Genomic DNA, 11,701 nt, shown 5'->3' on the forward strand with positions numbered 1-11,701 from the left:
CACACACACACACACACACACACACACACACACACACACACACACACACACACACACACACACACACACACACACACACACAGCGAGATGGCAGCATGTAAAAGTGCTCAGATCGTAGGAGGGAAATGAGGTGGTAGAGAGAGCACAGTGAGGAGAAAGATGAAGCCTGATGAAAGGTGGAGGAGAATGAGTAGGAGGAACATTGAGTGTAGGAGGTGGAGGAAGGTGAACAGGAAGAAAAATAACAGGTAGGAAGAAAATTTCTAAGTGGAAGGATGATAAGAAACCAGACAAAAGAAGAAGAAGCAGATAAGAGCCATGGAAATGACAAATGGACTATTTAATTAGCTCGACGATTACATTGTCTGGAATGAATCTTTATGGCTGATGTGTTCATAGAGAGTTCATCACTCTCACTTCATCTATTTAAGCTGGACTCACATTGTGATTCACACTTGGAGAATAATTGTCTTGAAACAAATGAAAATAAACTAGAATATTTCCACAGCTTCCAAGTTTATCTTCAACATGCTTCTGATTGGTGCATTAGATTTTGCTTTAACTAATTGCTGTTTTCATAGTCAAGCATTATTATACAGGAACAGCCTGTAATTAGTGTTGAAACTACTCATAATTTGCTGAGCAAAGATAATTCATATTAGTTTATAAAAACTCCCAAATAATAAATACATAACAATACTCAGCAGTAATCCCATTAGTAGTTTTGAACTCACCAAGCACTATTTTTATAGTGGGCAGGTGATAGTGGAGAAGGACAGGAGCAGAGCCTTTCAGCCTCTGGGAGAACATGCAGTTTCACTTTACTGAGCTCTTTTTGCAATGTCACAAGTGACAGATGCATTTAAGTATGAATTACAATTCAAAAATTATGTTATTCCTCTGAACGGATTATATTTATGTTTTACCCACACAGCACGCTTACTTTTTTGAGGCCGTGAGGATGCCCGTATGGAGCAAGTTTTGAATCAAGAATGTGTATTTGTGTTTTGACTCTCAGTTATAATAATGTGCGCAGTAGGCTATAATTTTCTTTTCTCTGCCTGTCTTGTATTGATTGTGCCTCACAGGACAAATATGCATAGAAAATGTGACAGTGACTGTTAATTATTATTAATATGCCCTATAGCAGGAGACTGGAGCCCAGATCTCCAACACTGTAGCTCAGTGAAAGTCAGTCAGACACTGTTTAAACTGTACTCCTTTACAGTGTAACTGTGCATGTTTCTGTGAATGTGAATTATGCGTTTCTTTTTTTTTTTTTTTTCATGTAGGAAGCAAATAAAAACAGGCTCCAGGCTTTGAATCCTCTGACTTTATAATGATTGGCTTTTATTGTCAGCAGAAACAGCAGTTAATAACTCAAGAAGGCAACCCCAATATTTGCTTTACTTACATGGCACCCACTATCCCTCCTCTGAATAACCTCTTTCCCGAAAAACAGTTTTTAAATTAGATGGGGGAGTCAGGGGAGGAAAAGTACCAAGAATGGTTTATTCTGAGGACACACAGAGGAAAATTGCCCCCTTTCAAGCTTTCTGATTTAAAAAATGTAAAACAACCCACTGCTTTCCAGTAATACTTTAGCTAGAGCTCTGTGCATAAACAGCTCAAGATATTTACTGGATTAATTTCAACATCTCACATCAGTGGTGTTGTGGAAAAAGCAGCTTGTCACTGTTGATTCATTCCTTTTTAATAATCATTAGACGTAGGTGAAGGGAGCAGAGAGGAGTAAAATATCGCCCTCAAAATTGCTTTGAGGCTGAATAACAATGTCAGCGCGTGGAAGGCTGAAACAGGAGATGTAATACGCCTTAGTTTGACATTATGAAGTAGATATCAATTATGGATGTGCAGTGAAAAAAAGTCTAGATATGAATAAAAAACTGCAGATATACACATTGTGCATGTTTACAGATTACATAACGACCACTTTGATGGTTTTGTTTTGATTTCTGTCTGAATATCCTTGTTGCTAGTGTTTTCCTTTAAAATATTAACACTGCTGTGATATATATGCTCACTTAGTTTATAGCTGGCACCTAGGTGACAACGCATCTCGCAGGTGATCTGAAGTAAAAAATTACTTTCTATAGGATAAGCAAAACGATGTTATGGAATGGCTGTGTGCAGGCAGGAAAAGGACCCAAAGTGCAGACTCCGGAGACAGACGTGAACTCAAAACAGCTTTAATGCTGAACTCAAAAAAGGTAACAAAACTGAGACTCCAAAAAACAAACTCAGGCAAACAGACAGAACACACAGCATAGTAAACAGTAGATCGCGACACGAACAAACTGAAACACAGGGCTTAAATACACAGAGGGAGCAATCAGGGAATGGTTAACAGGAGGGAAACACAGCTGGGGCAAATCAGGCCTAACGAGACAAAGGAAGCACAACCAGACGCATTTACATGAGACAAGGACTTTCAAAGTAAAACAGGAAACATAACACAGACTGAACTTACAGACACAGACTCACAGGCAGGCACTACAACAGAGGGAACAGAGACGTGGGACCAGGGCAGACACAGAGACATAAACCATAAGATAGAACTCTAACAAAGAAACCAAAGACTAGAAAGGTTGAATAATATAATAAACTCAAAACCCTGGGTCAACGACCCAGGCATCCTAACAAACGATGCAGTACTGAAAAAAATAAAAATCTGCATTTATGATGGTGTGAGGTTTCTGTTTACAAATACATCAGAACATGATTTCAAATGTGGCTGTCACCTTCAACCTTTTATATAAGGATCACTCTGAATGCTTGTGAAAATTGTCTTAAATGTTACAGTGTAATGACAGAAAAGCCAAGTTCATTTTTGTTTGTCTACAAAAAGATCTTTTCTAATGTTTAAAAAAATGTCGACCAATGCTTGTTTGAGTATTAATATTACAACAAAGAACTAAGGCAACGTTTATAACACAGTAATAGGAAAAATGTACTATAAATTAATTAATGGATGTAGTGTTTGGGTTATTTTATAGACTCTTGAAACGATAAACTGTTTTTGCCTAACAGGCTACAAAATACTATATAGTAACATGAAAGTGCTGCAAGCTACCATCCTAACTATCCACTTGCAGCATTGCCCTGCTCTGCTTGTCTGTTCACTATTCAACTCCATTCTTCTCCAGGGCAGAGAGAGTGCCTATCGGGAACAACCAGCCCACTGGCAAAGTGCCACAGGCTTTTTGCCAAGTGCAACAGACCTACTGTCTACTAAGACACCCAGCGTCTAACTCTATCATATCACAATCATACCAGAGTTGGTATTTTAACTGAGCATAGCATTAATTAGTATTTTTTGTAATGTAATTTTTTTATGCATTCCGTTTGATCTTATCTTCTTAATACCTGCTAAACCTCCAACCAGTATTTTGTTTTGTTTTATAATATTGAGTGAATACAAATGGTGTTAACTAGAATTAGTGAGACACTGAAATTAAGAAGAAAGATGGAGTTTCACATTAGGTGTGGTAATATTTTATAATTTCCCCATTTGTTTTATTTGGAGTTTAACCCAGAAGGTGGTGCTGTTTTATTTATACAGCATGCATTGTGCAAAAGTATGCAGAGCACACTTATTGCTACCATCATCATCAACAGCTCAACAGACCTCCAAAGAAGGCAGGGCAAATGTCCCTTGTTCTCTTGTGAACCACCACTGACACCATGCGCCTGGCCACCAGTCAGTTGTATCTGGAAAATTGCCACTGAGCTGAATGTGACCTTCATCATGAAACAGACAGTATGTAGACATGGCATGAGGACAGCAGTCTCATTTCTGAATTTTATGACTCTTTTAATATTGTAATGGAGTCTTGTACGGGGACACAGTGAGTGAACAAGCAACAGAAGAGAGAATGACAGTAAAGGTGCTGTCCTAAATATACTGTGGCTTTTGGACCGAGACAGAGAGAGCATTTATGTAAAGCAGTTGGTGGTGAGGTGTTCTTTGTCGTGGAGTCTGTGTCGTGGTTTCATTCACACTGGTGTTTCCTTCAGAGGTGACTCATGCAAAGCTCCATTGACTCCTGACTGATCCATTTAGGCTGCAAAGGCTTTACAGCAATCCTATATTCTCTTCTTTTCCAGAATATTCTTTGGTTCTCTTTATTATAACCACCTCTGTGCTCTGTCTATAGTATTCCTTCTCAACATTATTTGTGGTCCTCCTGAGAACCAGCCTGCTCATGTGTGTCCTCTGTAATGGACATTTGTTTTTGGTCTATATCTTTTGACCTGTTTAAGCTACCCCACTAAGTCCTGATTTGCAAATAGAGGACATCCTGGGCTTTCCATTGATATCTCATGTGTTTGGGTGTGCTCTTTTAGCTCAAAAAAAAGTAGGAAATCACAAAAAAAAGTTCAATGGGAAGATTCTTAGTTCCTCAGTTTTCAAGAGGATATTCACACAGTGCTAACAGTTCATCTCAACTATCCCTTGATCAACACCACTGAATGTTATAAATTTGTAACCAAATGTTAAGATTTCCAATCATAAAATAGTGTAGCTATGCTGGTGGCAACACACCTCTTTGGTACAAACTTAAATACCTTACTAGCTATTGCATCGCAGAGATCTGCATGATCCCAAGAGGCTAAAGCCAGTTGCTGTTACCACCGTACCCCTGTATTAGTCCATAAAATAAACTGCAGGCTGAGCGCACACAGTGACAAACAGACAATCTGACAAAGACCAAAAGAAGGGCAGGAGTATAAATGCACACAAGATAATTAGGGGAAGTGGATGCAGGCACAGGTAAACACAAGCAGGGAAATAACTCAAACTGAGGCACAAGACAGAAATTGACAGAGTAAAACAAGGATTAATAAACAGAGAAACTTGACGAGGGGAACCCAAGGGAAAGTATAATGTGCAAGGGGCTAGACTCAGATAACAGCCTCCATAAATACTAAAGAGTACCTAGTACCTAAGAGTAAACCTGGACCACAGTATACCCCCAAAATGGGACAGTCAGTAGCATGGAAGTGGATAAATTAATACAGCATTACTAGACACAAAAGTAATAGGAACAGAACTCAACAGGCCAACAACTCAAAACCCTGTGTCCAAGACCCAAGACTGTGACAAAGGCAGCTTTGGACATAAGCATAGTTTTTATTAATAAGCAGTTATTAAGCCTAAATGACACATACATTATTTGTAACAGTATGCAGTGCTTTACAAATGTATTAGATCACCAGTCATAAAAAGAAGAAACGACAAATATTTCCGAAACCTGTCAAAATCCTAAACGTTAAATCTATATTGGTATTTATTCTTTAAAAAATAATTATGTGCATTTATGTTTCGTACGTTTTGTAAAACCACGGATTAGAACAATAAATTCAGTTAAAGACCTTATTAATACTGGTGGATTAATCATTACAGATACAGAAAAGTTCTTTTGAGTATGTTAGCAATAATGTAGCAGCTGAGGAATAAACCTTTTAAATTGGCTAATAAATTTGTTAAGCATTGATTATTTATGTTATGCAAATATTTACATTATTTGCAATGACATTTGTGTTTATTAGAGCAGGGCGATATGACCAAAAATATTTATCACGATATACGTTTGAAAAAGTGCGATAACGATATAACTGACGATATAATTGACACGAGACAAAATACTTTACAACTCCTCAACTTCATTAGTGCAAAAAACCCCATCAATGTATTTTCACTTAAACAAGCAGCTGTTTTTTATGTGCATTAAAGCTATATAAAATTTTAACAATGCAAATGCAAATTCCTTGCTGACAGTTTAACCAAAAGGCATTTCCAGTGGAAATTGGCCGACATATCCTCAGCATAACCATGTATAATATCCACAAAACTTAAAAAGAGGTTAAACACACACAATATGGTAATATTATGTTGAAGCTCAGTACGGATCACTCCGCGAGGCTCCTGCTTACGATAGCCGTAATGCTCCGACAATCCATCAAGCGGTGCGGCTTCGTTGTTTAGCAAAGTCGTACTAAAACATTTGACAGATTTTCGAGCGCCGTGTACGACATAAAATCATTTCGAGGTCAGTAAACACAACCAGAATTCATACATAAGGCCCATTGGATTATAAGGGGCACTGTCAATTTTCAGAAAAATCAAAGGATTGATTTTAAGTGTGCCGTATTTTCCAAATAACACGGTAATAACGACGGCCCGCTAGCATGCGCTACTAAAAATAGTGCTTTGTTGTGTATCTGATGGATGAAAGCTAAACCAGTTCCACACCACTGACTTTGCAGCATTTTTACAAACCAATTCTGGTTCATCTGTTTCATTTAACGATCCTCTTTCGCTCTTCTCATTCTGCGTCGCCGCCATGTGCGTATGTAAACATAGGTACTGCGCATGCGCGTTTTACCCATATTCTATCGCAATATTTCATTTTCCTATCGTTGCCCAAAATTACACCGGTATTACCGTGAACGGTATGATATAGCCCAGCCTTAGTGTTTAATATCCATCTTAACAAAAAATATGGACATGTTGTATTTTCAGTCTTTTCATACATCCTTTGTATGGGAATCACTCTTCTGTTTTCCATTTATTATATTCTGTTCCACTCTATTCTGTTCTCCTGTTTGGTTGACAGTGAGTAGTAGTATTTAATGTACTGTGAATGTAGTACCTAGTGCTCACTGTAGCAGTACCTTGGTCTTCGGCTGTAGTTATTGACTCCCGTTTTCTCGAGCTGACTTCACTTCACTCTCTGGCTCTCTGAGGACCGCAGAGCTAAATGACAAATTGCTTCTTCACACACACCCTTATGCACAACTGCACAGGCTGCCCTGTAAATGCTACCATCAACAGCCCTTCTGCAAAGATCACCAATTCCCTTTCAGAGTATTTCACAATTTTCTTTCTTCTCACTGAGCCCTTTGTTTACCTCTCTCTTTGTCCTTCAAGCTCAGATTCAACTCAGTGTACTTGTTCCACTATTGTGAGATGTAAATAACCTCAACTGAGCATAAAAAAACTGTATATACCAAGTAAAAATAGTAATAATAACAGCTCAGTGTAATGATTTTGTACTACTTTGAGCCCATTTATCTCTCCTGGCCAGGTAGTTAAATCCTTGACTTTCACTCCTTGTCTCTGACTGTCCCGGCTTTAGGTGATAATAAGAACTGATCAATAGTTTCAGCCTGTCGCTTCTACTTGATCCTTCTCTGTCCTGATCTGATCAATGTTATCCACTCACTATGAGATATTTCTATGTTAGTCATTGAATTTTAAAAGGCACTGGTCATAATATTTAGGAGTTTAAACATAAATGCATTCAATAACAAAGCAATGTTGGTTATTTTAACATGAAAAAGACATGTAAATACTGAATCATAGCCCTACGTAACATGGTATTAGCACTTAACGTTTAGATAAGTCCTAAAATGTTCACACGATGCTGATCAGCTATCATGCTTCCATTAAAAGTATTGGAAAGATGACATACTTTTTGTTTCTGGAACATTTGCCATTGGATTTTCACATAATAGAAGCCAGTATGTTGTAGTGAAGCTGATTCAAACTATTTGTTAGATGTTGGGCTGAATCTTGTCAGATTGATCAGAACCCACCTCTAAACCCTGCAGCCCAGCACGACTCACCGAAAATCCAAGGTCTTCTCTGTTCATTTTCAGCCAGTTGTGTTTTCTGTCTGAGCCGCTGGCTGCATGAGTCATTACACACAAACACACAAATCAATAGGGTTTCATCCAGTGGTTGTCATATGCCAGACAGCATCCAAGGACAGTATTTCACATAACCACCTACACACAAACTCACAGCTGCACTTTCAAAACTGTTGAGTTGAGCTGCAGCAGTGATCATAACATACAAAAAAGAGATTTGCAAATGTGACTGATGTAACATGTCCTAGAGCCTCCTCTGGTCCCTACACTCTTCATTTTCCTTAATGCTGCCATGCTAAAATTGCAGTTAATAACAGAGACATGCTGCGTTCTGACCATTCCTCATCTTTGCTCCTCCCTCTTCCTTCTCTTCCTGTCTGTATCCCAGAAGCAGAGACCCCAACCCTTGCTAAACCTCTTCGGCTGCTAGCTAGCATCAGCATGGCAGACAGTCGACAGCCAGAAGACGGTACCCCTCAGTGGGACCCATCAGCGGGGCAGGAGCCTGGTGGCACCCATGGAGCCAATGGCTACTCCTCCTCAGCCTACAGGACCTGCCAGCCTGGTGGGACCCATGTGGCCACAGCCCCCTATTCTGCCAGGGAGAACGGCTTCAACGGTGAACTAACTGGAGCTCACGCTATAACTGCAGGTAATGTAATTTTACCTTTTGTTAAAGGCATCTGCTTGTATTAATTGAAAGGTTTCATTTTCTACAGGCAGGATAAATGATGGCTGTGTCTATTGAGCTAATAGTAGATAGAAAAATGCGTAACAGCCTGCAAAATGTTCCTTAGAACAAATGATGGAAGGTCAGCATATTAAAGTTTTACAATTTTAAAACAGGCTGTCTGAAGACAGCCAGTTCTCACTACATATAGTGATGTCTGTATGTTATTGTGCTCTAAATCAATACAAATGCATTGTTTTGTTTACAAATGTGGTTAATAAAGTAGAGACCCTAAAGATTCTTGTCTAGGGAAGGGGCAGAATTGCATTTGACAACAGCACGTCGGTACAAATAGGTAAATGTGTTGTGCTGTGCTTTGTGATGTAAATGCTCAGTTAAATCATTAAAACTGAGAGCACAGCTGGCACCCAGTGGAGAGTAATAAACACGATAATAGGAAAACCTTTTTTCTCCCTGTGTGGATGTAAGCATACTCATGAAGACGAAGTGAGGTCTGCAACACTGTGTGTTGTATTATCTGGTTGGGATCCGCATGTGAAACAGCTAAATTTATTTCAGAGATTGTATTCTTTGTTGAAGAAAGTATTTGGCACAAAGGTTCATCAGAAACACATTTCTGTACAAGTACTGTAGGTGGTGTCAGTCGTGGTGAGTCCGATCAGCAGCTTTATATAGAGTCTGAAGAGTGTGTTTCATTTTGGTTTTTTACTCCAGTGCGTGTGTGAAATGTCGGTTTGTATGACTGGGCACATTGGTATGTTTGTGTTTGCACATTGGTATATGTGTATTTGTATCTTTACAGTATTCTTGGGTTTGTATGCTGGATAGCGATGTGTTTGTGTGTGTTTGCGTTCTGTCTCCGCTCTAAGCTTTCTAAGTCCTCACTGCAGACACATACTGTTATTAACAATGCTATAATTAACACATAAAATCTGTCCCCCCCCCACCCCCTCCAATCGCCAACCTCACTTACACCCTGGAGACAAGACCAGTAACGTACCAATGGTGTAACCATGGCAACTGCTCCCCTACAATTTAGTTTGCCAGGCCTTTGTTCTTTTCAACTGTAGCTTACCACTGACAAGACCAAAAAGCATGCAATGACAAGACCCCAATTAACCTCCCATCTCCCCATTACTGCGACCTAGCAGTTACTAATTTTTGCTCTGATAACGGTGTTTTTGAGTGGCCGTTTTTATGTCTTCAGTGCCCATCTTTGATATGCTTACTTTGTCCATAAATAGGTGAGCAAGTTGTTCAGTAAACATAATGCATGGGCACTTGCCTGTACAGGTCAACTGCTTTTTTTTTCTGTGCAAGCTCAAGTACAAACACTAAAACTGAATAGTTGTTATATTAATACACTGTTTTTATAGCTAATAATGTTATTCTGCGGAGCATGCAATGGACCGTATCATCAGTTGTAATTACAAAAGTGTACTTTCGTTCCAGTTTGACATCCTGTGCTTAATTAATCCCTTAAGTCAGTTCACATTTTTACCAATGTCCTTTGAATATATTAAATATAGTTTTCAAAATTAACATGTTAATGCCTGTGAATAAAATGTTTTGCTCCCTGCAGTGTCACGAGAGAATTTCCAGATTTTCGGAAAATATGCGAATCAAATACCTACTGTGATGGAAATGAAATTGTCAGTGACCCTTTCCAGATCTGATTATTTTTTGTCTTTATGACTTGTATACTTCCAGTGTGTGCAGTTTTCATCTGTCACTGAGATTAAATGTATCTCACAGGAGTTTAAGGATTATAATGTGTCAGCTTGACAGACCTGTGCAAATCTGATCCAGTCACATGCAGGATTCAGAGGGAATAATCTGATGGGATATCCTGTTATTTGAGTGAATGAATGATCCATCAAGGTCATAAGATTAATGTGAGGATGTCTCTAAAATATGATGACCAACAAATAGCTCTATTATCAGTGGAATAGTAATGGCTACCATTATTCTTACATAATGGTAGCCTGTAGTTACAAATGGACTAAGTCAATTTGTGAAAACGGAAAATATCAAGTAGAATTCCTCTTCTATACCAGCTTTCATAGATGCTGGTCTATAACAATGATAATTAAGAGTATATCAATACTTTTAACACAGTGCATTCTGTTTAAATATGACATTCTCTCCCCAGCTGTGTAACCAAAGCTGTGTTTATCTGCAGAGCATCTTGTCAGCAGACATTAGCATTGCCACAGAACAGAGCAGTCTGGGGGATAAGTGGGGTAGGAAAGGTGGCAGAAGGGCTGATACTGGCACTTGGTGAGCCTTCTCTCGCTGTGAAAAGCTCTTCAGACACAACAAGAACTACCGAAGCATGAAATTGCCCTCTTGACTTTCTTTGAAACAAAGTTAAAAAAGCCAGTCGGCCATTCTACAAGCGGTCAAGAGAAAGAGATGAAGAGAGAGAAAGAGTCAGACTTAATAGAAACAGAAAGAATACAAAGCGTTGTTGAGCTCATTACAGGGGGTGCTTGGCTTACATAAATCAAGGAAGCCTCGGTGTTATGCTAGGGCTATTGCTTTGGCTGATGTCTGTGTCATTTATATCGTTGATGTAAATAACTGGGCATAGTGTCAAGAATCCTGGACAAGATTTTCTGTTGTTAATGTCCATCCATAGCAACAGCCTAAATCAGTATGTTTGGCAGCATCAGAGAGGAGATTATTTTTTTAAAATATTTCCACTTTGGGCTGGGCCATATCATACCGTTCATGGTAATACCTGTATAATGTTAGGCAATGATAAGAAAATGAAATATCGCGATAGAATATGGGTAAAACGTGCATGCGCAGTGCCTTTGTTATCATACGCACATGGCAGAAAAAGCATGGCAGCGACGCAGAATGAGAAGGGCGAAAGCGGTGAAACTTCAGTGGTGCAGAACTGGTTTGGCTTCCGTCCATCAGATACACATTTTGGTAGAGCATGCAAGGGGGCCATCATTATTACAGTTATTACAGAAACAATTTTATGTGGTACACGGCTCTCAAAAATCTGTCAAAAAATGTTTTAGTACGACTTTGCTAAGCTGCGAAGCCGCATCACTTGATGGATTGTCAGAGCATTACGAGTACCGTAGTCAGGAGCCTTGCGGAGTGATACATACTGTGCTTCAACATAATATTACTGCATAGTGTGTGTATAACCTCTTTATGCTAAGGATATGTCGGCCATTTTATGCTGGAAATGCCTTTTGGTTAAACTGTCAGCAAGGAATTTGCATTTGCACTGTTAAATTTTTATATAGCTTTAATGCACATAAAAAACAGCTGCTTGTTTAAGTGAAAATACATTGATTGGTTGTTTTTTTT

The 11,701-nt window shown here is 38.9% G+C and overlaps 1 protein-coding gene across 1 annotated transcript in view; it reads left to right on the plus strand.

Annotated features, from left to right (window-relative positions):
• The window catches only part of LOC102199504 (microtubule-associated protein 2-like), a gene marked incomplete at its 3' end in the record, with an annotated part of 75,888 nt that overhangs the window by 50,147 nt on the left and 14,040 nt on the right, over positions 1-11,701 (plus strand). The window contains exon 5 of the mRNA XM_013908296.1: positions 8,069-8,329. Within this exon, the coding sequence (XP_013763750.1) occupies positions 8,119-8,329 (211 nt within the window). The remainder of the gene's footprint in view (positions 1-8,068; positions 8,330-11,701) is intronic.

The sequence above is a fragment of the Pundamilia nyererei genome, unplaced genomic scaffold, assembly GCF_000239375.1.
Source record: "Pundamilia nyererei isolate P.nyererei 1_Seehausen unplaced genomic scaffold, PunNye1.0 scaffold00009, whole genome shotgun sequence".
In the NCBI taxonomy this organism is placed as follows: domain Eukaryota; kingdom Metazoa; phylum Chordata; class Actinopteri; order Cichliformes; family Cichlidae; genus Pundamilia; species Pundamilia nyererei.